This window comes from Pongo pygmaeus, chromosome 19, assembly GCF_028885625.2.
Source record: "Pongo pygmaeus isolate AG05252 chromosome 19, NHGRI_mPonPyg2-v2.0_pri, whole genome shotgun sequence".
Lineage (NCBI taxonomy): Eukaryota > Metazoa > Chordata > Mammalia > Primates > Hominidae > Pongo > Pongo pygmaeus.
In genome coordinates this window covers 75202484-75226812 of record NC_072392.2, presented here as the reverse complement: position 1 = coordinate 75226812, position 24329 = coordinate 75202484, and the positions used below count along the sequence as shown (strand labels likewise).

The 24329-nt window shown below is 56.5% G+C and overlaps 2 protein-coding genes across 5 annotated transcripts; both read left to right on the top strand.

Moving 5' to 3' along the window:
• Positions 1 to 302: 302 nt before the first annotated feature.
• KAT2A (lysine acetyltransferase 2A) lies at positions 303 to 8340 on the top strand. Of its 2 annotated transcripts, none has more exons than XM_054457573.2 (18): positions 303 to 714; positions 851 to 974; positions 1308 to 1453; positions 1559 to 1648; positions 1960 to 2141; positions 2242 to 2433; positions 3273 to 3379; positions 3541 to 3651; positions 3744 to 3880; positions 3962 to 4170; positions 4397 to 4523; positions 5717 to 5827; positions 6413 to 6556; positions 6846 to 6960; positions 7056 to 7092; positions 7172 to 7235; positions 7370 to 7454; positions 7612 to 8340. In XM_054457573.2, the coding sequence occupies exons 1-18, from the start codon at positions 376 to 378 to the stop codon at positions 7803 to 7805; spliced, it is 2514 nt and encodes an 837-aa protein (XP_054313548.1). In that variant the 5' UTR covers positions 303 to 375; the 3' UTR covers positions 7806 to 8340. The 2 variants fall into 2 exon arrangements, with proteins under 2 accessions (XP_054313548.1, XP_054313549.1); XM_054457574.2 differs by having other exon boundaries at positions 309 to 567.
• Positions 8341 to 8705: 365 nt separating this feature from the next.
• Positions 8706 to 20190, top strand: DHX58 (DExH-box helicase 58). 3 transcript variants are annotated; one of them, XM_054457568.2, is made up of 14 exons: positions 8706 to 8824; positions 9258 to 9332; positions 9552 to 9720; positions 9950 to 10151; positions 10534 to 10724; positions 12092 to 12208; positions 13382 to 13508; positions 13755 to 13946; positions 15580 to 15833; positions 16405 to 16554; positions 16648 to 16809; positions 17779 to 17969; positions 19282 to 19378; positions 19648 to 20190. In XM_054457568.2, exons 3-14 carry the CDS (start codon positions 9553 to 9555, stop codon positions 19831 to 19833), a joined length of 2037 nt encoding a protein of 678 aa, XP_054313543.2. In that variant the 5' UTR covers positions 8706 to 8824; positions 9258 to 9332; position 9552; the 3' UTR covers positions 19834 to 20190. The 3 variants fall into 3 exon arrangements, with proteins under 3 accessions (XP_054313543.2, XP_054313547.2, XP_063512124.1); XM_063656054.1 differs by lacking the exon at positions 8706 to 8824 and adding an exon at positions 8880 to 9149; XM_054457572.2 differs by lacking the exons at positions 19282 to 19378; positions 19648 to 20190 and adding an exon at positions 18147 to 18796 and having other exon boundaries at positions 8720 to 8824.
• The last annotated feature ends 4139 nt before the right edge of the window (positions 20191 to 24329 follow it).

Sequence of the window (24329 nt, the reverse complement as noted above, 5' to 3'; positions counted from 1 at the left end):
CGTGGGGCAGGGCCTGTGCGGGAGTTGGGGGAGGGGGTTTAGTGGGAGAGAGGCGCGGGAAAGAGGCAGACCCCACGATTCTCCCCAAGACTCCTTGTCCCCAAGAGGACAGCCATCGTGACTCTCCCGGACTCCATTAAAAGAGATTACAAGTGAAGAGGGGTCAATGTGGGGCCTTCACTCAGGCCTCACTTGGCTGTCAGGGGCCAAGAGACAGGACAGAAAAGTCTGGAAGCTAGAGGCAGTGTGGTGAAGGCGCGGGAAGACTACAACTCCCGTCATGCGCCGCGCAGCAACGCCTGCGCACTGAGCGCCGGTTGCCCATGCGGCCCTAGGGCTGGGAGCGCGGCGCCGCTCTCCGCTGCGGGGGAGGCCATGGCGGAACCTTCCCAGGCCCCGACCCCGGCCCCGGCTGCGCAGCCCCGGCCCCTTCAGTCCCCAGCCCCTGCCCCAACTCCGACTCCTGCACCCAGCCCGGCTTCAGCCCCGACTCCGACTCCCACTCCGGCACCAGCCCCTGCCCCAGCTGCAGCCCCAGCCAGCAGCACAGGAACTGGGGGGCCCGGGGTAGGAAGTGGGGGGGCCGGGAGCGGGGGGGATCCTGCTCGACCTGGCCTGAGCCAGCAGCAGCGCGCCAGTCAGAGGAAGGCGCAAGTCCGGGGGCTGCCGCGCGCCAAGAAGCTTGAGAAGCTAGGGGTCTTCTCGGCTTGCAAGGTGGGGGCGGGGCCTGGGGTGAAGGGGCGGGGCTTGGGGCATCCCAGGGCTCGGGTGGGAATGGGGTCAAAGCTCTGGCTGCGGAGCGGCTCTTGCCCCAGAGGTATAGGTCATTGACTGATCCTTCCGCCTCCAGGCCAATGAAACCTGTAAATGTAATGGCTGGAAAAACCCCAAGCCCCCCACTGCACCCCGCATGGATCTGCAGCAGCCAGCTGCCAACCTGAGTGAGCTGTGCCGCAGTTGTGAGCACCCCTTGGGTAAGGCAGTCAGTGCCCTTGGAGCTGGGGGCAGGTGCTGGGTCCTGCTTGGACAGGGTGACAAGTGCTACAAAGCTTCATCTCTGAAAAAATCAAAGATGCCTCGAAGGAGGGATTGGGTTGGGGGGTGTGTATGCACCAAGGGAGGAGAAAGGAAATCTCTCAGCCCAGAACAGGCACAGGCAACCCAACGGTTGATATCGGAGCAGTCAGTCTCACTGTTGGTCACACTGGTTGGAGGGACAGAGTGTGTATCTTGCTTGGCTGTGAAGAGGGTCAAGAAGCCTTGATTTCTTCTATCAATTTTTCCTAACTCTGCCATCTGTCTTGCAGCTGACCACGTATCCCACTTGGAGAATGTGTCAGAGGATGAGATAAACCGACTGCTGGGGATGGTGGTGGATGTGGAGAATCTCTTCATGTCTGTTCACAAGGAAGAGGACACAGACACCAAGCAGGTCTATTTCTACCTCTTCAAGGTGAGCTTCCACTAAAGGAGGGTGTGAGTGAAGGAGGTGGGGCCTTGAGGGGTTGTCTGCAGCTCTGCCCCGCTCCCCTCTATGCCCCCTTCCTCTTCTCTCCAGCTACTGCGGAAATGCATCCTGCAGATGACCCGGCCCGTGGTGGAGGGGTCCCTGGGCAGCCCTCCATTTGAGAAACCTAATATTGAGCAGGTGAGATAAGGGAATTGGAGATAGCAGATAGGAGAATTGGGGACAGCTTGGAGGAGTGGGGAGCCTGTGTTCTCCATCCTCCTCAAGCTGAGAACAAGGGGGAGGTTCAGAGAAGGGAGGGTGTTCTGTGCTAACCTCAGGGTGGGCATGGCGGTAGGGAGGGGGCAGAGCTTTTCTATAGAGAGCACCCAAGAGAGAGGAGAAGGAGAACCTTGTCCCTGGCCTCAGGGAGCATCTTCCTTTGTCTAAGAAGGCCCTGCGGGCTGCTCACACCTCATTCCTGGTTTTATTCCCCACCCACCCCTTCTCAGGGTGTGCTGAACTTTGTGCAGTACAAGTTTAGTCACCTGGCTCCCCGGGAGCGGCAGACGATGTTCGAGCTCTCAAAGATGTTCTTGCTCTGCCTTAACTACTGGAAGCTTGAGACACCTGCCCAGTTTCGGCAGAGGTCTCAGGCTGAGGACGTGGCTACCTACAAGGTCAATTACACCAGGTAGGCCCAGCCAGGGGCAGCTTCGGGGAAGGCTTGCAGGCCCAGCCTGGGTTCAGTGGTTTCCGCCCTCACTTGTCTCCCCCTCGACCCCCTACTCCAGATGGCTCTGTTACTGCCACGTGCCCCAGAGCTGTGATAGCCTCCCCCGCTACGAAACCACTCACGTCTTTGGGCGAAGCCTTCTCCGGTCCATTTTCACTGTTACCCGCCGGCAGCTGCTGGAAAAGTTCCGAGTGGAGAAGGACAAATTGGTGCCTGAGAAGAGGACCCTCATCCTCACTCACTTCCCCAAGTAAGGCTCCTTCTGGCCTATCAGGATTTGGCCCCAAGTTCACATCCTCCCTGTTGTCCCCTTTTTTCCAGGAAGGCTTCCTGGATTGGTCCCTCCTCTCCCTCCATGGGCCTTCTGGGATCTGGGCGTCTACCTGGCAGACTTGCCCATGGCCCAGAAGCAACTTGCTAGTACTAGTCTGGGGATGGCAGGTACATAGCCCAAGCTAACGCTGCCCCCACCCCACCCTACGCCCCAGTAGACGTTACTAATTGTTTCCCATGGGGGCCTGGACACAGCCTCAGACTCCTTCCCTGCACAGCTCTCCAAGAAACCAGAGCTTATGCTTGAAGTGAAACCAATTTCTACTCCTGTTCTGGTCTTTTCTGTACCATTTTCTTCTGTTTGGCCACACCTTTTAAAATCTGGGTCATAACTCCCCTGTTCAAAAAACCCTCACTGACTAATCCTGGCTCTAGTGCCCCCTGCCATCAGGTGGGAACAAGAGATGGCAAGGTGGGGTGGAGTCTGAGCCCATTTTGATACTGAGGGCAGTGAGGGGACTCAGGGTGACAAGGTGCCCTGCCTGGCCACACAGCACAGGATGACATCAGCTCAGACCTGTCTCCCTGTGCCACACAGCATGGTGAAGCTGAGCCTCTTTGATCTCTGTCCTGGATGTGTCCTGTCCTCTTACCTTCAATTGGAGGCTCCCAGAAGACAGAGGCTGTCCCCTCTTTCAGGTCCCCAGTTCCCTAAGAGCAGGGTCTGTCTCTGACCAGCCTCCAGTCCCTCTGCTGCCTGGCCCAGGCTGCACCCTGGAGAACAGAGTTGTGGGACAGACTGTGTCCTCCCTACAGATTCCTGTCCATGCTGGAGGAGGAGATCTATGGGGCAAACTCTCCAATCTGGGAGTCAGGCTTCACCATGCCACCCTCAGAGGGGACACAGCTGGTGCCCCGGCCAGGTATGTGCCATGGTACGCTCTGTAGGGTGTCTGGCCTGCCTGGCTGAGTTAAGCCTCCTGGGTGGAAGAGAGCTCAGCTGGGCTGGAGGCCCTGGATCCCACTGAGGGACCTGCCACCGGCTTCAGCCCCCCGTCCCTGACTTCTCTCTCTCTCTCCTCAGCTTCAGTCAGTGCAGCGGTTGTTCCCAGCACCCCCATCTTCAGCCCCAGCATGGGTGGGGGCAGCAACAGCTCCCTGAGTCTGGATTCTGCAGGGGCCGAGCCTATGCCAGGTGGATACTTGACCCCTGACCTCTGACCCTCATTCACTCCTTCCCAAACCTTTTTTACTGATCCTAAGCAACCTTGCCTGCCTCCCCAATAGGCGAGAAGAGGAAGCTCCCAGAGAACCTGACCCTGGAGGATGCCAAGCGGCTCCGTGTGATGGGTGACATCCCCATGGAGCTGGTCAATGAGGTCATGCTGACCATCACTGACCCTGCTGCCATGCTGGGGCCTGAGGTGGGCAGCCCAACCTGCTGACCAGTTGGGGGACCCCCACCAACCTGAGACCCCGGCTCACCACCGCTCTTTTGTGTCCAGACGAGCCTGCTTTCGGCCAATGCGGCCCGGGATGAGACAGCCCGCCTGGAGGAGCGCCGCGGCATCATCGAGTTCCATGTCATCGGCAACTCGCTGACGCCCAAGGCCAACCGGCGGGTGTTGCTGTGGCTCGTGGGGCTGCAGAATGTCTTTTCCCACCAGCTGCCACGCATGCCTAAGGAGTATATCGCCCGCCTCGTCTTTGACCCGTGCGTCCCCCAGAGAGCCCCTCCCCCAGGGCAGCATACCCAGGTCCCTTCCTCCTCAGCCTCTTCTCTCCTCAAAATTTGGGATCCCCTGCTCCCCACTTCTGAGGTTCATCCTTCGAGCATTCTTACTTCTCACTGCCCAACCCTGACTATAGCTCAGACTTCCAGGGCTCTGGGGACCTGAAGGGGACAGTCAGGGGCTGTAACTTGCCCCCCTCTCTCTTAGGAAGCACAAGACTCTGGCCTTGATCAAGGACGGGCGGGTCATCGGTGGCATCTGCTTCCGCATGTTTCCCACCCAGGGCTTCACGGAGATTGTCTTCTGTGCTGTCACCTCGAATGAGCAGGTCAAGGTGAGCGCGGCTTCCCGGCCCCAGCCCACGGTCCACTCCTAAGTTTGGGCCAGTTCAGAGCAGCGGGATGTGTGGGATGCAGCAGCCCCTTGCTCTTCTCTTAGTTAGTGGCCCGTTCCTCACATCCCCACAAGGTGGCAGCCATACTTTGATAACTGGATCAGGAAACCACCTGTTGACAGACAGAGCCCAAGCGGCAGCCACACTTTGGTGGACCTGTGGACTTGGGTTTTCTTCATCGCAAGAATATTTATATACATGGGGGAATTAATTACTTTACTTTTAATTTTTTATTTATTTTTTTGAAACAGGGTCTCTCTCACCCAGGCCGCAGTGCAGAGGCATGATCAGGGCTCACTGCAGCCTCGACCTCCCAGGCTCAAGTGATACTCCTGCCTTGGCCTCCCAAGTAGCTGGGACCACAGGCATGCACCACTACATCTGGCTAACTTTTGTATTTTGGTAGAGACAGGGTTTCACCGTGTTGCAGGGTTTCACCCAGGCTGGTCTCCAACTCCTGACCACAAGTGATTCACCCACCTGGGCCTCCCAAAGTGCTGGGATTACAGGCATGAGCCACTGCGCCCAGCCGAACTAATCATTATTACAGTAGCCCTATGCTGATAGTCTTGGCTTCTGTCCTTTGTTACAACAGACCCACTCGTAGGGTGTCTGGCTCTGTGTGTCACATACCTCAGATCTGTGTGGTGCCTCATTGGCCCTGATGTGTGGGAGGCATTGCTCCTGCTGCTCAGGCCTCTGGTGGCTCCCTCTCCCTCTTCTCCCAACTCTGAGGCCCAGGGACTGGGAATCAGTGGCCTGTGTTGTGTTTGGACCCGGCCCTGCCACGGCTGGCAGCCTGACCTTGAACATATTTCCTAACGTAGCTGAGTTTCGGTTTTCTCTTCTGTAAAATAAAGGTGGTAATACTCGTCTCTGGGGTTAATTTGAGAATCGATCTGTAAAACAGGAAGCACTGCACCTGGCCCAGAGTGAGCTTAGAAAGCCCGCACCCTTCACTTTCTCCCCATAAACTCCCCTTTCTCTGTCAGCTGCCTTTCTTCCTCTTTGCCTGGATGCTCTCGCTCTCCCTACTTCCTTTCCAATCTACCGGCTCTGCTCTGGCCTCTGAGATCTCTCCAGCACCAGGCCCATCCTCAGCTCATAGTGAGTCCTGCTCCCCTCCCCCACAGGGTTATGGGACCCACCTGATGAACCACCTGAAGGAGTATCACATCAAGCACAACATTCTCTACTTCCTCACCTACGCCGACGAGTACGCCATCGGCTACTTCAAAAAGCAGGTGACCCGTAGCCTCGTCCCACACCGGTCCTTTGCCTGGAGCCTGGGGTAATTCTGTCCAGCCCCTCTGTGGATGGAGTAGGAGTCCCTTTGCATCCCTACTTCACCTGACACTTGCCAGGAAGGTCTCCATGCCTATCTTCTTTCCTCTGCTGCCACTGCCCCAGGGGAGAATGGGGGCCTGTGGGGCCAGTAGAGCAGGCCGGAGGAACTGAGGGGCCAGTAGAGCATCCTGGAGTAACTAGGGGGCCAGTAAAGCAGGCTGGAGGAACTAGGGGGGCACTAGAGCAGGCTGGAGGAACTGGGGGGCTAGTAGAGCAGGCTGGAGGAACTGGGGGGCCAGTAGAGCAGGCTGGAGGAACTGGGGGGCCAGTAGAGCAGGCTGGAGGACTGGGGGGTTCTTTGGGATGAGTCAGGAGTGGGCAGCTGACCTGGGATCTTTCCAGGGACAGTTTGAACCAGGAGGAGGTTCAGGAGCAGGAAGTGGCACATGGCACGTGCCACCCCTCTGGTGCTCCCAGGAGAGGGACTACAGAAGTTGGGAAATACTTATGGATGGACTGGGTTATGACCATCCACCCCTCAGGGTTTCTCCAAGGACATCAAGGTGCCTAAGAGCCGCTACCTGGGCTACATCAAGGACTACGAGGGAGCGACGCTGATGGAGTGTGAGCTGAATCCCCGCATCCCCTACACGGAGCTGTCCCACATCATCAAGAAGCAGAAAGAGGTGGTGTGCGCACGTGCGCATCTGTGGGATTTTTCATGAATGGGCATGCAGAGGGCGAGCACACGTGTGTAGACCTGTTCTACGTGTACATGCATGTATGTGCGTAAGTGAAGAGGGGACAGGCCAGGATCTTGGTTCCTTGCTCTGCTCCCTTGGGGAAGTTATGAGGGGAGGTGCTGGATTAGGTGGCGTTGCAGCTGGGTGGGTGCAGCCAGTGGCTCCGACTGTGGCCCTGGGAGGGGTTGTTGCTGGGGCTGGAGTTGGCCCCTCAGTCCCTTCCTTCCCTCAGATCATCAAGAAGCTGATTGAGCGCAAACAGGCCCAGATCCGCAAGGTCTACCCGGGGCTCAGCTGCTTCAAGGAGGGTGTGAGGCAGATCCCTGTGGAGAGCGTTCCCGGCATTCGTAAGCAGGGGTCTCAGTTGCGGGGTAGTGGGGGCAAGCTGCTTGGGGTGTGGACCGGCATTCTTAGAGACATTCTCCCACTTCCCACTTTGCAGGAGAGACAGGCTGGAAGCCATTGGGGAAGGAGAAGGGGTGAGTGTTTGTCAAAGGAGCCAGGTTGGGGGTGGGGCAGAGGGACTTGGAGCCTCAGACTTGGTGTCTCTCGCCCCAGGAAGGAGCTGAAGGACCCTGACCAGCTCTACACAACCCTTAAAAACCTGCTGGCCCAAATCAAGGTGGGGAGACCAGGTTTCCTTTCCAGGGCCCCTGCACCAATGGCTATGGCCTCTTGATGCAGTGTGGGGTGGGTGGTGGTCTCGGGCTGGCATGGGCGCAGTAGGGCTGTCCCCAGCTCGGCTCTTCTCTCCAGTCGCACCCCAGTGCCTGGCCCTTCATGGAGCCTGTGAAGAAGTCGGAGGCCCCTGACTACTACGAGGTCATCCGCTTCCCCATTGGTGAGGACCTTCCATTCCATCCCCTTCCTTCCTCTTCTGTCCCCACACCTGCTCCTGCCCTCACTGCGCCCTGCAGCCCCATGGGGCCCACCCTGGTGGACAGCCCTGCCGTGGTCCTCAGCCTCTTAAAGCTGTGCTCTGTCTCCTGCTGCCCCAGACCTGAAGACCATGACTGAGCGGCTGCGAAGCCGCTACTACGTGACCCGGAAGCTCTTTGTGGCCGACCTGCAGCGGGTCATCGCCAACTGTCGCGAGTACAACCCCCCGGACAGCGAGTACTGCCGCTGCGCCAGCGCTCTGGAGAAGTTCTTCTACTTCAAGCTCAAGGAGGGAGGGCTCATTGACAAGTAGGCCCATCTTTGGGCCGCAGCCCTGACCTGGAATGTCTCCACCTCGGATTCTGATCTGATCCTTAGGGGGTGCCCTGGCCCCACGGACCCGACTCAGCTTGAGACACTGCAGCCAAGGGTCCTCCGGCCCCTGATCCTGCAGCTCTTTCTGGACCTTCAGGCACCCCCAAGCGTGCAGCTCTGTCCCAGCCTTCACTGTGTGTGAGAGGTCTCCTGGGTTGGGGCCCAGCCCCTCTAGAGTGGCTGGTGGCCAGGGATGAATCTTGCCCAGCCGTGGTGGCCCCCAGGCCTGGTCCCCAAGAGCTTTGGAGGCTTGGATTCGTGGGCCTGGCCCAGGTGGCTGTTTCCCTGAGGACGAGGACTGCTCATTTTAGCTTGAGTGATGGCTTCAGGGGTTGGAAGTTCAGCCCAAACTGGAGGGGGCCATGCGTTGTCCAGCACTGTTCTGTCAGTCTCCCCCAGGGGTGGGGGGTATGGGGACCATTCATTCCCTGGCATTAATCCCTTAGAGGGAATAATAAAGCTTTTTATTTCTCTGTGTGATTGTTTCTTTGGTATAGTCCCAGCCTTAGCAGGCTCACCTTGGCCCCCAGGGACCTCTTGCAAACTGGAGGCTGCTCTCCCCAGCAAGCCTCAGGCCTGGTCCTGTGCTCCTGGGGTGATGGGTCCTACCTGGCTGCAGCCCCCCACCTCTCCCTCCTCCAGGCTGCTCCTGATCCAGATGCCAGGGCAGCAGGGGTCAGAACCTCCTGCCTTAACCTTAACCTGGGTGGACTTGGTTACAACTGACTGCAAAAGGGCCAGAGCGTAGAGGATCCTGTAGCACTGAAAGAGTGCTTCCCTGTTAGCACACGTGGTTCTTTTTTTCGGGGCAGGGATAGGAGATTTCTAAGTCGGGCTCAGCTGGCTCCTCCCCTCAGTTTCAGTTTCCATTTCCGATTTCTGCTCTCTGCGCTGAGCACAGCGGCACCAGGCTGAGCTAAGCAGGGCCGCCCTGGGCAGGCCTCCCTGGTGGTGCAGGTGAGACCCAGGCTGGGCAAGGCGCAGGTGTAGCCTGTGTTACTCCCACCCCCAACCTTTTGGCCAGAGCAGGCTCCTGATGGGTTTTGAGGGTGTCCTCCCCCACCTCCCTCAAGTGGGGTGGAGTCCTGGGCAAAGGGAGGTCTCTCTTCCGACCTGTCTGGCCAGGAGTTGGGATGAGTGGAGGGACCAGTGGGTCTGAGTCCCCCGCCATTTCCAGAATGGAGCTGTGGCCCTACCAGTGGGAGGTGATCATGCCTGCCAGGGTGCTGGCGCACCAGCAGTACTTTCCCGGAGTTTGTACTCGCGGCAGTTGGCGATGACTGTTAGCACAAACGGTTCTTTTTTCTTGGTTCTTTTTCCTGGGGCAGGGATGGGAGATTCCTAAGTCGGCTCAGCTGGCTCCTTCTCTCAGTTTCAGTTCTCATTTCAGGTCTCTGAGCTGAGCACAGTGGCACCAGGCTGAGTTAAGTGGGACTGCCCTGGGCAGACCTACCTACTAGAGCAGGTGAGACCCGGGCTGGGCAGGGGGCAGGTGTAGCCTGTGTTACTCCCGCCTCCCCCTTTTGGGCAGAGCAGGGTCCTGATGGGTTCTGAGGGAGTCCTGCCCCACCTCCCTCAAGTGGGGTGGAGTCCTGGGCAAAGGGAGGTCTCTGCACGAACTGGTCTGGCCAGGAGTTGAGAGGGGTGGAGGGGCCGGTGGGCCTGAGTCCCCTGCCATTCCCAGAATGGAGCTGCGGCCCTACCAGTGGGAGGTGATCATGCCTGCCCTGGAGGGCAAGAATATCATCATCTGGCTGCCCACGGGTGCCGGGAAGACCCGGGCGGCTGCTTATGTGGCCAAGAGGCACCTAGAGACTGTGGATGGAGGCAAGGTGGTTGTATTGGTCAACAGGGTGAGTGGTCTGTCCCTACCCCGCTCCCCCACCACCAAGCAGGGTCTCAGCTCTTCAGGCATCTCTCAGTCCCCACCAGAACTCCAAAGCTGCTGTGGCCATCGCTAAGCTCACCTGTCTTTCCACCCTGGCTCAGTACCCAGCCATGTCCTGCGGGTCACCTTACCTCCTCCCTACTTCCCTGGCGCCAGATTCAGCTCTCTTTTCCCAGCTCATCCTCCACCCCCAGGTGCACCTGGTGACCCAGCATGGTGAAGAGTTCAGGCGCATGCTGGATGGACGCTGGACCATGACAACCCTGAGTGGGGACATGGGACCACGTGCTGGCTTTGGCCACCTGGCCCGGTGCCATGACCTGCTCATCTGCACGGCAGAGCTTCTGCAGATGGCACTGACCAGCCCCGAGGAGGAGGAGCACTTGGAGCTCACTGGTGAGGGCCATGGCCGGGAGGAAAAAGATATGCATCTGGGGTACCTCCTCCCGCCAACCCCAGGGCACCTCCCGGAGTCAAGGTGTTGGGAGTTTTTGTGGGAGTGAGGGGTTGCCTGTTCACAAAACTACTGCAGGCACTCTAGTAGAAACAGGCCGGGCTATAGTGTAGGATCTTAGGCAAGTCCCTTCCCCAGCTGAGCCTCGGTTTACCAATCTGTGAAATGGAGAGAAATCATCCCTGCCTGGCTCCTCATCCTGGGACCAGCTGCAGGTTGTGAAGGGAAGAAGGAATTCTTACATCATTGTGGGGACTACCTGAAAGCTGGTGGGAGGAAGGGCTTTGCAAACATAGGTCACAGCCTTCCGCCCTGTGCCCTCAGCCTTCTCCCTGATCGTGGTGGATGAGTGCCACCACACGCACAAGGACACCGTCTACAACGTCATCATGAGCCAGTACTTAGAACTTAAACTCCAGAGGGCACAGCCGCTACCCCAGGTGCTGGGTCTCACAGCCTCCCCAGGCACTGGCGGGGCCTCCAAGCTCAATGGGGCCATCAACCACGTCCTGCAGGTCAGCCTGGCCCCTGTGGGCCTCCCACTGCCAGACCCACCAGGGACTTCCCTCCCTCCCTGCCTGCCCTGCCACTACCCCATCCCCACCAGCCCTACCAGGCTCTCCATGGCAGGGTCTGGCCCCTTCCTCACCTAAGATCCAGCCTCCAGTGGTTTGGAGGCTGGATCTTAGGTTAAAGAATTAACTCCCAACTTTACTGTGGTTTCCAAAGTTCTACGTGATCTACCTCTCCACCTCATTTCTGTGCCCTCCCTGTTGTAGCTCATCCCACCGCTACACTGGCCTGCCTTCTGCATCTTCAACATGCAGGGCTTGTTCCCATCTCGGGGACCTTTGCATTTACCATTTCTTTTGCCTAGAATGCCCTTCCCTTTGAACTTTACCTGCTGCTTCCTCCTTGTCTTTCATTGAACAGCTTAATGCCATCTCTTGAAAGTCCTCCCTGATCACCCCCTCTGCTCTCTGTCATATCATCCAGTGCTATCCTCTTCAGAGCTTGTTAATGCGCTCTGCAAGGTTTTATTCTTTTCTTTTTTTTTTTTTTTTTTTGAGACGGAGTCTCGCTGTGTCGCCCAGGCTGGAGGGCAGTGGCATGATCTCAGCTCCCTGCAACCTCCGCCTCCCAGGTTCAAGCGATTCTCCTGCCTCAGCTCCCAAGTAGCTGGGATTACAGGTGCACACCACTACGCCCAGCTAATTTTTTGTATTTTTAGTAGAGACGGGGTTTCACCATGTTGGCCACGCTGGTCTCGAACTCCTGACCACGTGATTCACCCGCCTTGGCCTCCCAAAGTGCTGGGATTACAGGCGTGAGCTACTGTGCCCAGGCTCTTTTTTTTTTTTTTTTTTTTTTTGAGACGGAGTCTCACTCTGTCACCCAGGCTGGAGTGCAGTGGCACGATCTTGGCTCACTGCAACCGCCACCTCCCGGGTTCAAGTGATTCTTCTGTCTCAGCCTCCCGAGTAGCTGGAACTACAGGCGTGTGCCACCATGCCCGGCTAATTTTTGTATTTTTAGTAGAGATGGGGTTTCACCACATTGGCCAGGCTGTCTCAAACTCCTGACCTCAGGTGATCCGCCCGCCTTGGCCTCCCAAAGTGCTGGGATTACAGGTGTGAGCCACCGCGCCTGGCTGGTTCTATTATTCTTTTACTGGTTTATTATCTGTCTCTCCAACTCCAATCTGAGTTCCTTTGTATCCCCAGTGCCTAGAACAAGACTGGCACAGAGAAGGTGAGCAATATTTGAGTAGAAGAATGCCCACGCTCTCCTGTCCTCAGCTGGGATCCATCCTGCCCCAAATCTTTGCTCATTGTCCCCACAGACCCTCCCTTTCCAGTAAAGTCCTCTCTGTTGCCCCCAGCTCTGTGCCAACTTGGACACGTGGTGCATCATGTCACCCCAGAACTACTGCCCCCAGCTGCAGGAGCACAGCCAACAGCCTTGCAAACAGTACAACCTCTGTCACAGGCGCAGCCAGGTACGTGGGGGCAGGGACACGGCGAGAGCGGGAGCCGGTGTGAAGTTAGGACACCTAGGCTTGGGCCCTGACTCCACCCTCAGTAGCTCTGTGACTTCAGGTCACTTGCTATGTATCCAAGCCTCAATTTCTCCTTTCTGTGAAATGGGACAGATACAGCCCATGCCCACAGCCCGCTCTTTGGATTGACTCAGAAGGCACCACCGGTGTCTGTCACAGCACTGACATGCTGGCAAGTGCACTACAAACCAGACAGCAGGGATACTTTGTGCTGAGGCTCTACTGAGCCCTCTCTAGTGTGGACATGGCCTGGTGTCTGCCATGACTGGACTGGACAAGGACTAGGTGTCAGGTCCATAACTACACCAAATGTTACACTCGGGGTCAGGTTTGAGCCCATGCTGTGGTCTGGAGGGAGGGAGGGAGTGCACAGATAGCTGAAAGAACCCTTGGGGGGCCATACGCAGGTGAAATGTAGTTTTATTCAGCAGCTCTCTCAGCAGCGGCTCTCTCACACTGTCCACCTTTATCTGGGCTGTCTGCTCCGGCTCTGTGGCTCCTGCTGCCCTCACGCCTGCAGCTGCTCTCCCTGGCCCGCAAGGCCAGCTCTGTCAGGGTCAGCAGCTTAACTCTTTCCCTCTGGGCACAAGCTGGTTCCTGGCTCCCCACTGCCCGCCTTCAAGGCGACCGGCTCTTCCTTACAGGGGTTAGTAGCGTTATTCTCTCTCTGGGCGTGCCAGCGTGCCCTGCCGTGCCAAGCTGAACCAAGCCCCGTGCACAGCGTCAGCAGGGCAATTATACCTTCTACTGACAGTAGAGTCCAGTATGAACTTACACAAACGGGTTATATAGCAAGTGGAGTACGTGCCTGCCCCCTAAACTCGCTGAGTCACTCTGGCCCGGATGTCCGCCTGGGCCTGTTCCTTGACCAAAGCACGTCCATGTACCTCACACTAGGCATCACCGTGCCCAGGCCAAAGGGAAAGAACACATCGCCAGTGAGACAGGGCAGGACTCCCCCACACCCTAGCCGGCCTCCCTCTGGAGCTCACACCACAGCTAAGACAGATGGGTGAGGCAGTCGCGGTGTGCTACACGCCGGGGTCAGCACCCCTACTGGGTGCCCATCCTCCAATGTGTATGGGAATCCCCTCCAACTCTCCTCTTGATCAGGATCCGTTTGGAGACTTGCTGAAGAAGCTCATGGACCAAATCCACGACCACCTGGAGATGCCTGAGTTGAGCCGGAACTTTGGGACGCAGATGTATGAGCAGCAGGTGGTGAAGTTGAGTGAGGCTGGTGAGAGGGGCAGCCCTTCAGGCGGAGACGAGGATGTGGGAGGGGCCATGGGCGGGGCCTGCCGGGGCAGAGGCCTTTGGGGCGGGGCCTGCCTGGGTGGAGGCCTTCGGGGCGGGGCCTGCCTGGGTGGAGGCCTTCGGGGCGGGGCCTATCCACCCCAGGGGCGGAGTCGAGTGGGACGGCCCTATGGAGCAGGACAGGGAACGGGGCTGTGGGCCGCTCAGACCCTGCGCCCTCTCCCCGCAGCGGCTTTGGCCGGGCTCCAGGAGCAACGGGTGTATGCGCTTCACCTGAGGCGCTACAATGACGCGCTGCTCATCCATGACACCGTCCGCGCCGTGGATGCCTTGGCTGCGCTGCAGGATTTCTATCACAGGGAGCACGTCACTAAAACCCAGATCCTGTGTGCCGAGCGCCGGCTGCTGGCCCTGTTCGATGGTGAGGGGCGGGAGGGGGCTTCGGGGCCGGGGATGATGGGACCTGGATGCGAGGTCAGAGGCCAGGGCACAGGCGCCAAGGTCGGATGGGAAGGTGCCCGTGAGGATACTGGTGGAGATCCTATTTTTCTAACCAAAATCCAAGGCCATGGGTAGGACTGATTTATTTCCTCATTTGTGAAGGTTTTTGCATAGTTGTTAACATTAATTCACATTGTTGACTTTTTTTTTTTTTTTTTTTTTTTTTTAAACAGTCGGGTCTTGCTCTTTCGCCCAGGCTGGAGGACAGTTGTGCAATGATAGCTCACTGCAACCTCGACCTAATGGGCTCAAGTAATTCTCACCCTTCAGCCTCCCAAGTAGCTAGGACTACAGGTGGGCACCACCACTCCCAGCTAATTAAAAAAAATTTTTTTTTTGAAGAGGCGGAGTCTCGCTTTGTTGCCCAGGCTGGTCTCTAACTCCTGGGCTCAAGTGATCCTCATGCCTCTGCTTCCCAAAGTGCTGGGATTACAGGTGTGAGCCACTGTGCCCCGCCCAGATTTTTTAAAAAGATTAGCTAGGAGTGGTTCCTTTAGACTGGGAGAGTGAGGCTGAAAGTCAGAGGGTGAAGTTTAAGGTTGCAAATCTCAGCACAGGCTGGGGCTCAAGAGATCTGGGTAGCAGAGGTCAGAGTTAAAAGCTCAAGGGTCATCCTGGTCACTGGGGAGAAGAGGGTTCTGGTCTAAGGTTCTGTACTGTATGACCCTGGTGTGAGGCTGGCCTTGAGAGTGGGCTCGGTAGGAGGCATCCTTTTTTGTTTTTGTTTTTTTGAGAAGGAGTCTCGCTCTGTCGCCCAGGCTGGAGTGCAATGGCACAATCCAACGATCCCAGCTCACTACAACCTCCCCCTCCCGGGTTCAAGCGATTCTCCTGCCTCAGCCTCCCGAGTAGCTGGGACTACAAGTGTGCATCACCACGCCCAGCTAATTTTTTTGTATTTTTATTAGAGACGGGGTTTCACCATATTGGTCAGGCTGGTCTCGAACTCCTGACCTCAGGTGATCCGCTCACCTCACCCTCCCAAAGTGCTAGGATTACAGGCGTGAGCCAATGCACCCAGCCAGGGCATCCTTAAATGTGTTCTTGGTGCTGCTGTGGGGGAGTTGAGCAGGAGTTCCATCCTTCCCCCACCCCCCACCCCCCACCTTCTGCACTCCTGCAGTCCTATTCCTGTGAGAACCTCCTCCACCAGTGCCCTCCCCACTCCAAGATCTGAATCCTCTGCCTCTGGGACTTTTCTTCTTTCTTTCTCTTTCTTTCCCTCCCTCCCTCCCTCTCTTCCTTCCTTTCTTTCCTTCTCTCTCTCTCTCTTCTCTTCTCTTTCTTTCTTGCTTGCCTGCCTTCCTTCCTTCCTTCCTTCCCTCTCTCCCTTTCTTTCCTTCTCTCTCTTTCTTGCTTGCTTGCTTTCTTTTTTTTTTCTTCCAGACAGAGTCTTACTCTGTTACGCAGCCTGGAGTGTGGTGGTGCAATCATAGCTCTCTTCAGCCTTGACCTCCTAGGCTCAAGCAATCCTTCTGCCCTCAGCCTCCCAAGTATCTGGGACTACAGACATGTGCCACTACACCCAGCTAACTTTTTGGGGTTTTCGACAGACCACAAGAATGTGCTGGCCCACTTGGCAACTCATGGCCCAGAGAATCCAAAACTGGAGATGCTGGAAAAGATCCTGCAAAGGCAGTTCAGGAGCTCTGACAGCCCTCGGGGTATCATCTTCACCCGCACCCGCCAGAGCGCACACTCCCTCCTGCTCTGGCTCCAGCAGCAGCCAGGCCTGCAGACCGTGGACATTCGGGCCCAGCTACTGATTGGGGCTGGGAACAGCAGCCAGAGCACCCACATGACCCAGGTGTGGGCTTCGGGGAAAGATGCTGGCACTGGGAGGGATTCCATAGGAGAGAAGTGCGGGGAACAGGGTCTTCAGCACAGAGAGGTGGGGGCAGGGAGACCCTGGGGAAAGAGAAAGTTGACTATCCCCAGGCAGAGGGGCAAGGAGCTAGGGGAGAGGGGCGGACACTGACCTCCCTGGTGCTGAAGCCTCTCCCAGTCTGGGGGTCCTTGGGGGCAGAAGGTTGGGCACGGGGGTCTGTAGGGAAAGAGGTGGGTGATGCAGTTCCTCAGGGCAGAGGATCAGGTCTGGGGTCCCTTGCGGGAGAAGACTATGGCTTGAGAGTTGTTCCTAGACTAGAGGGGCAGGGACCCTTAGGAGTCCCTAGTGAAGATGGGGGTTGGACAGTTACCTGGGAAGATGGGCAAGATCCTGGGGGTACCTGGGGATAAAGATGGGATTCAAGTACTCTAGGGAGATGGACCAAGATTGGTAGTGAGGGCTGAACCAGGAGAGGCTACTCTGGCAGGTGGAGTCAGCCTGAGCCACCTCATGTACCAGCCTCTTTCTCCTCCCTGCCCTCCGCCTGCAGAGGGACCAGCAAGAAGTGATCCGGAAGTTCCGAGATGGAACCCTGAACCTTCTGGTGGCCACGAGTGTGGCGGAGGAGGGGCTGGACATCCCACATTGCAATGTGGTGGTGCGTTATGGGCTCCTGACCAATGAAATCTCCATGGTCCAGGTACTCACATCCTCCTCCACTCGGCCGCCCTGATAATAGGATCCTGTGTGGGGCCCCAGCCCAACTCAGGACACCTCTTGTCTCCCTTCCCAGGCCAGGGGCCGTGCCCGGGCCGATCAGAGTGTTTACTCGTTTGTAGCAACTGAGGGTAGCCGGGAGCTGAAGCGGGAGCTGATCAACGAGGCGCTGGAGACGCTGATGGAGCAGGCAGTGGCTGCTGTGCAGAAAATGGACCAGGCTGAGTACCAGGCCAAGGTCTGCAGGCAGCCTGCACGCCCTGTGGGAGGGATGGGGAGGAGGGAGCCCCTCCCTGGCAGGTTTCTGACTGCACACATACGTCCCCCGTCCCCTCTACATCTCGGGGCTAATTTTGCCCACCTAGGGAAGGTTTAGATAGAGGCCAGGGGTGGGGCTGCCAGGGAAGGCAGTACCTGGACTCCAGAAGGCCTTAGGAACGGGCCTTGTCCAAGGCTCTTTATTTATCCTTGCCATGAGATACTTTATATATCTGGAAGGGCTGCATTACAGCCTTTCTGGAACCAGGCAGAGGGGACAAGATAAGTCCACATGCCGAAGATAAGCCCAGAACTAGGACTTATATCATCAGTTCCCCTGAGGCAGGGCCACCACCATCCTGCCTTGTCCAGGGTGCTCCCTGTTGTCCCAGCATAATTGTTAATGATGCCCCATGACAGATTCACAGAAGCAGCTTTGCCTAAAATCCTTCAAGATTGAGCAGGAAAGCTTACCCCTCCCACTGCTGCCCCTCACTACTCATACTGTTTTTCTCCACAGCTGTTTTTTGTTTTTTTTTTCCCGAGACGGAGTCTCGCTCTGTCACCCAGGCTGGAGTGCATGGCACAATCTCCGCCTCCTGGGCTCAAGCAATTCTCCTGCCTCAGCCTCCCGAGTAGCTGGGATTACAGGCGTGCACCACCATGCCCAGCTAATTTTGTATTTTTAGTAGAGATGGGGTTTCACCATGTTGCCCAGGCTGGTCTCGAACTCCTGACCTCGTGATCCACCCGCCTTGGCCTCCCAAAATGCTGGGATTACAGGCATGAGTTACGCATCATCACAGCAATAGAGCTTCTTTTAAGCTCCAGGGAGGGTTAAGGAAAGTCTGTTCCAGGTACAAATGATCTTAGGTCTTTGGGAACCTTTTGTCCCCCAAGGAACGTTCTCTTAGGCCCCAGCCATGCCTGGTGTCTCCTCCCACCCCAGATCCGGGATCTGCAGCAGGCAGCCCTGACCAAGCGGGCGGCCCAGGCAGCCCAGCGGGAGAACCAGCGGCGGCAGTTCCCAGTGGAGCACGTGCAGCTACTCTGCATCAACTGCATGGTGGCCGTGGGCCACGGCAGCGACCTGCGGAAGGTGGAGGGCACCCACCATGTCAACGTGAACCCCAGCTTCTCGTGAGACCTGTGGAAGGGGCTATCGGGATGGGGGCGTGGGATGGGGACCTGGGAATCCTTCCTATCCAGACAGTGCTTTGAAGCTTTGGGAAGCTAAAGAGCATTGTAGCAAGTACTTACTCTGCATTTTCACAATAATCTGGTTAGACAGGTTTTATCCCTGTCTCCATTTTACAGGCAAGGAAATAGAGGCTCAGAGAGGCTACGTGACTTGCCCAAGTTCCCACAGCCACTATCTGGTTGAGCAAGAACTGGAATTCAGGATACTAAGTGTCAAAAGACCACACATTGACCCTCTGGTCCTACCTACTCCGAAGATATCAAGAGAGCTTGGCCATCCCTGGGCCATCCTCCATCCGCTATCTCCTAGAGAGTAACCTTCCCCCATCCTCCATCCATTCATCATGTTACGCTCTGTGTTCCAGGCCACTGTGCCAAGGATCTTCACACAGGTTTTCTCAATTGAGGAGGTTGCATTTCAGCTAGGTCTCAATGGGTCTGGTTTGAATGTGAGCGAATGAGAAGGTAACCATGGAGGGCCGGGTGCAGTGGCTCATGCCTGTAATTCCAACACTTTGGGAGGCCAAGGTGGGTAGATCACTTGAGGTTAGAAGTTCAAGACCAGTCTGGCCAACATGGTGAAACCCCTTCTCTACTAAAAAAAATACAAAAATTATCTGGGCGTGGTGGCCCATGCTTGTAATCCCAGCTACTTGGGTGGCTAAGGCATGAGAATCACTTGAACCCGGGAGGCAAGCCAAGATCGCACCACTGCACTCCAGCCTGGGCAATAGAGCGAGACTCTGCCTTTAAAAAAAAAAAAAAGTGACACCAGTTGACCTGAGTGGAAGGGACTGTGAATAATGAGATTTAGAAAAAGACAGACTAGCCCGTGGAAGATTTGAAAGGTCAGGTGTGAAAGTGTAGCCTTTATCCAGGAGGTTCCTCTTAGGATCTTGGATAGATTTTAAGGAACAGAATGTCAGGGCAGATTTATATTTTTAGATCCCTCTAGCAGTTGGTGGAAGGATGGCTTGGGATGGGGAGTAAAAATGGAGGCAGAGAGACCCGTTAGGAGACTGTGAAGACCAGGTAACCGATGCTGAGGCTTGAACCTGGGCACAAGGGAACGTGCGATGGAGGCCACACAGGTAGAACTCACCGAAGATTGGATTTCCTGGCCTGGGAAGTCTGTGCCTCTTGACCAGCAGGAGGGCCCAAGGTCCAGGCAGAGGCTTGGCCGGCAGGAGGGCATGAGATCCGGGGCTGAGGAGGGTCAATGAGGGCTGTGGCCACTCCCCTTCCTCTCCAGGATCTACTATAATGTCTCCAGGGATCCTGTGGTCATCAACAAAGTCTTCAAGGACTGGAAGCCTGGGGGTGTCATCAGCTGCAGGAACTGTGGGGAGGTAAGAGCTTAGGCCATGTCCCAGGCCCCAGCGTCCTCAGCCCCAGTCTTCAGAGGCCCTCAGGGAGCCCTCACTAGGACACGGGAGACAGTCCCACCCCATGGCCTCCAGTCTGAAGATGGAGGTCCAGCCCCTCCCTAAGGGAGCCCACAGTCTGTGACATATCAGGTGGGAGGAAAAGGCCCTGTATTCAGGGAATTCCAACTTGAGGAGAGAAACCCAGTCTGAGGCCAGAGACCCAGACCCTACCCTCTCTGTCTCACCTCCAGGTCTGGGGTCTGCAGATGATCTACAAGTCAGTGAAGCTGCCAGCGCTCAAAGTCCGCAGCATGCTGCTGGAGACCCCTCAGGGGCGGATCCAGGCCAAAAAGTGGTCCCGCGTGCCCTTCTCCGTGCCTGACTTTGACTTCCTGCAGCATTGTGCCCAGAACCTGTCAGACCTCTCCCTGGACTGACCACCTCATTGCTGCAGTGCCCGGTTTGGGCTGTAGGGGGCGGGAGAGTCTGCAGCAGAGTCCAGGCCCCTCCTTCCTGAATCATCAGCTGTGGGCATCAGGCCCACCAGCCACAGAGGAGTCCTGGGCACCCTGGCTTAGGCTCCCGCAATGGGGAAACAACTGGAGGGCCAGAGCTCAGTCCAGACCTACCTTGTACGCACATAGACACTTTCATATGCACTGGATGGAGTTAGGGAAACTGAGGCAAAAGAATTTGCCATACTGTACTCAGAATCACGACATTCCTTCCCTACCAAGGCCACTTCTATTTTTTGAGGCTCCTCATAAAAATAAATGAAAAAATGGGATAGAAAATGTGTGGTGTCTTAATTTTGTTGGAATATAATTGGTAGAAAATAAACTGTTTGTGTAGTGTGCCACTGGGTACTTTTTAAAAATTTTTTTTATTTTTTGAAACGGAGTTTCACTCTTGCTGCCCAGGCTGGAGTACAGTCGCACGATCTTGGCTCACTGCAACCTCCACCTCCTGAGTTCAAGCGATTCTCCTGCCTCAGCCTCCCAAGTAGCTGGGATTACAGGTGCCCGCCACCATGCCCAGCTAATTTCTTGTATTTTTAGTAGAGATGGGGTTTCACCATGTTGGCCAGGTTGTTCTCAAACTCCTGACCTCAGGCGATCTGCCTGCCTCAGCCTCCCAAAGTGCTGAGATTACAGGCGTGAGCCACCGTCCCCGGCCTGGGTACATTTTAACATGCATATCCTGCACGATCAAGATAATGAACATAGCCATCACCCTCAAAATGTCCTGTTTCTTCCAGTGGAATTTTCAAAGAACAACAAAAGTTTCCTGGTTCCCCATTGCAATCCATACCTCTCACCCTTCCCCATCCGATGACCTGCTTTGTAATTTTTAATGTTAAAAGTGTTTGGTTTTTTTGAGACAGAGTCTCACTCTCTGTTGCCCAGGCTGGAGTGCAGTGGTGCAATCTCAGCTCACTGCAACCTCTGCCTTCAGGGCTCAAGTGATCCTCCTGCCTCAGCCTCCCAAGTAGCTGGGATTACAGGTGCCTGCCACCATGCCTGGCTAATTTTTGTATTTTTGGTAGAGACAGGGTTTCGCCATGTTGCCCAACAGGCTGGTCTCAAACACCAGAGCTCAGGTGATCCACCCACCTCGGCCTCTTAAAGTGCTGGGATTACATGCATGAGCCACTGGGTCTGGCCTTGTTTGTTTTTGTTCTTATTTTGTTTTTGAGACAGGGACTCGCTCTGTCGCCCAAGCTAGAGTACCGCAGTACAATCATGGCTCACTTCAGCCTCAACCTCCCAGGCTCAAGCAATCCCCCCACCTCAACCTCCCTGGTACCTGGGACTACAGATGTACACCACCACACCTAATTTTTGGGGGGTAGAGGGGCAGTGTACAGACAAGGTCTCACTATGTTGCCTAGGCTGATCTCCAACTCCTGGGCTCAGGTGATCCTCCCAAAGTGCTGGGATCACAGGTATGAGCCACTGTGCCTGACCTAGTGTTGAAAGTTTTAGGCCAGGCGCATTTTCTCACGCTTGTAATCCCAGCACTTTGGGAGGCCGAGGCGGGCAGATCACCTGGGGTCAGGGATTGGAGACAAGCCTGGCCATTTCGGTGAAACCCCATCTCTACTAAAAATTACAAAAATTAGCCTCGCATAGTGGCAGGCCCCTGTAATTCCAGCTACTGAGGAGGCCGAGGCAGGAGACTCGCTTGAACCTGGGAGACAGAGTTTGCAGTGAGCCGAGATCATGCCACTGCACTGCAGCCTGGACGACACAGTAAGACTCCGTCTCAAAAAAAAAAAAAGTTTTAAACACTCCTCTTTAATAGCTCTCCTAAGCCTTATTCATAAAGGGTATCAACAGTCTAAACTTGAGGCCCATCAAGAGTGTGAGGGCTTCCTGCTCCCCCTACCCCATAATAGCTTCCAACCCCGATGTTCCCCTCTCCACCTTCCCTTAACCCTCAGATCATCTCCCCTAGGCTGGGGAAAGGCTGAGATCCAGGGTTTGAGGGGTGGGCTCAGGTAGGCATGGGGGTGGGGAAAATTACAAAGGCCTAAATTTTCTGTTCTCATTTTAACAAGAAAGAAAAAGAAAGGCAAGATCTAGGTTGCTTCATCAGGGAAAGGGCTATTTCTGTAGTACAAGGCCCAGCAGGCAGGAGACACCTTCAAGAGGAAGGGAGGGGGCTACGGCAGAGATTTGAGAACAGGATGGCAGTCCTTCCTGCCGTCCAACCTCCTTCCCTCCTGCTACATTCTTGGTTCTGTCCCCAGGTAGATGAGAAATGCACCCTCTCTTCTCCCAGCATTTTCTTTTTTTCTGTAGGCCTCTTGTCTGATTGAGGGCTGAAATTCCCGTTCACGTCTTTTTGGCTACCATCTCCCATAGAGAGTGTACTTCTCTTTCCCAAGGCCCCCTTCCTCCTCCTCTCCAAGTGTCCTTGGCCCTGGATCCAGGAGTCTCCTTCCTCCTCCCTCCTGTCCCATCTCCAGCTGCCTTCCCGGGGGGAGAGTTGCCCATCCGCTCCCCACTTTGCCTTCAGTTAGTGTACCGCCTGCCAGCAACGTGCCTTTTACAGGTCAATAAAATTAGCGACTCGGGGCAGAGGGAGGGGGCAGGGGCTCAGGGGTGCTAAGCTCAAAGGCCTTGAATGTGGCTAGACTCACGGAGTCAGGACGCCTGTCATTCCAGGGCTAAACAGTGACAGCTGGGGGACCTGGGCTGGCGCTGGGGGCGGAGGAGGGGCTATGTGGCAGGGAGAGAGATGGGCTGAGGATAAAGATGGTCTGGGTGCCTAATGGCCCCCTCAGCGGCCTAAACCCCTACACAGCTGAGCCCTGGAGAGGGCACCCTACCTTTAGAGGAGTGTCCCGTCTCACACCCACCCTGCCAGGCCAGAAGAGCTCAGATGGAAGGGAACTCAGGCCAGGAGAGGTTTCTGAGCTTTCTTCTTCGTGTGAGGGGTCTTTATATGAAGTCACCTGCTCCAGGGCATCTGGGCAAGGCTGTCTGAAGCGGGGGATTTCCACCCGCCCCCCGCACCCCCCGGAGTCCTAACTTCCCAGCCTTCAGAACTCGAGCCCCGGGCCCTCCCTGTGGCCCAGATGCTCTCCCGGGACTTCCCACCTGAATGAGCCCGCGCACCCCACCGGCGGGGCCTCGAGGAGGGGCCGGCCGGGCTCCCTCTCCCAGCCCCGCCCCTGCCCCGCCGGGCCCCGCCCCTCCCAGCCATCCCGACACGCAGCGTTCCCAGCCAGGCGAGAGCAGGTGGCCGCGGCGGGCTCCGTCTCTGCCCCGCAGGTAAGACGGCGACGCGGGCTAGTCCACGCCGAGGACCTCGAGGGCAGCGCGGGAGAAAGAGGCAGCCCCTTCCACCTGTCCGGTCCTCTCACCTCAAAATTGGGGGACCCCAAGGGACAGTGAGGATATGCCTATCTCGGCTCTGCGCGCCGACATTGGGCATCTGCTGGGCGGGACTGAACTCTGGGGCAGTTTGAGGGTCCTGGCTGGGTATCCCTGATGCCAGGCGGGCTCCAAAGGATGGAAAAGAAAGAGCCGGGCATTAGACACGCAGCTTTCTGGAGTGGGGCAGGTTGGGGATGGTGACGACGGGGCTCCGGAGTAAGGAACCTCGTTGACTGAGAGCGCGCCATGCCTCATCCAAGGGCAGCCTCTTCCCCACCCTAGAGGGTGATGGCTTGACCCAAACGGCTTCTGTTCCGTGGGCTAATGAGGTAAGAGCCGCCGCATAGCTGAGCTGGGGCCTGGGTTTTCTAATGAGCCCCAGGGCACCTGCATCATTTATTTACATCTGGGTACAGGGGGTGGGGGGGTGAGCAGGGGATTACCCCGATGGCCTAGGGAACCCAGAAAGTCTGGGAACTCAGTAGATCTTTTCTGTGTCTGTGTCACAGAGCCGGCTGGGGAAGATGATCGCAGATGTGGCCTTATTGTAGACAGGGGAGCATTTGCACCCTCAGTGTTCGGATTTGGGCTGTAGGAAAGGGGTCCTGCCTCCCAGGACCTCGAGGAAGTCTTCCTGGAAGAGGAGGACCTGGGCTGACAGCTTGAATGTGATGCTCAGAGCTCTGAGCCACTAAGGAGAGGCAGCCTTTGAGTCTTGGTGCTGGGTTGAAGTAGAGCAGAGGACCCTGGATTATAGAACAAAGGGAAGTCAGGACATTGTTGTCTGGGTCCAGCTGGGACCCCAGGGACCTTCCTGAGATCATCACAAGCCTTTAGACAGACACGGGTGACAATGGGGGGAGGGGGGCTTCCTTGTCTGTCTAGATTCCCCATTCCATTGCCTCATTCCACCATACAAACCATCAGAGGCAGAAGTTCGTTCTCATATCCGACCTTCATCCCTTCTGGGTCTGTGCCAGCTTCTTGCTTCTGGGAGGCCATGTGCTCTAGTGGAAAGAGTGGGGGCTTTGGGGTCAGTTAGAGCTGAG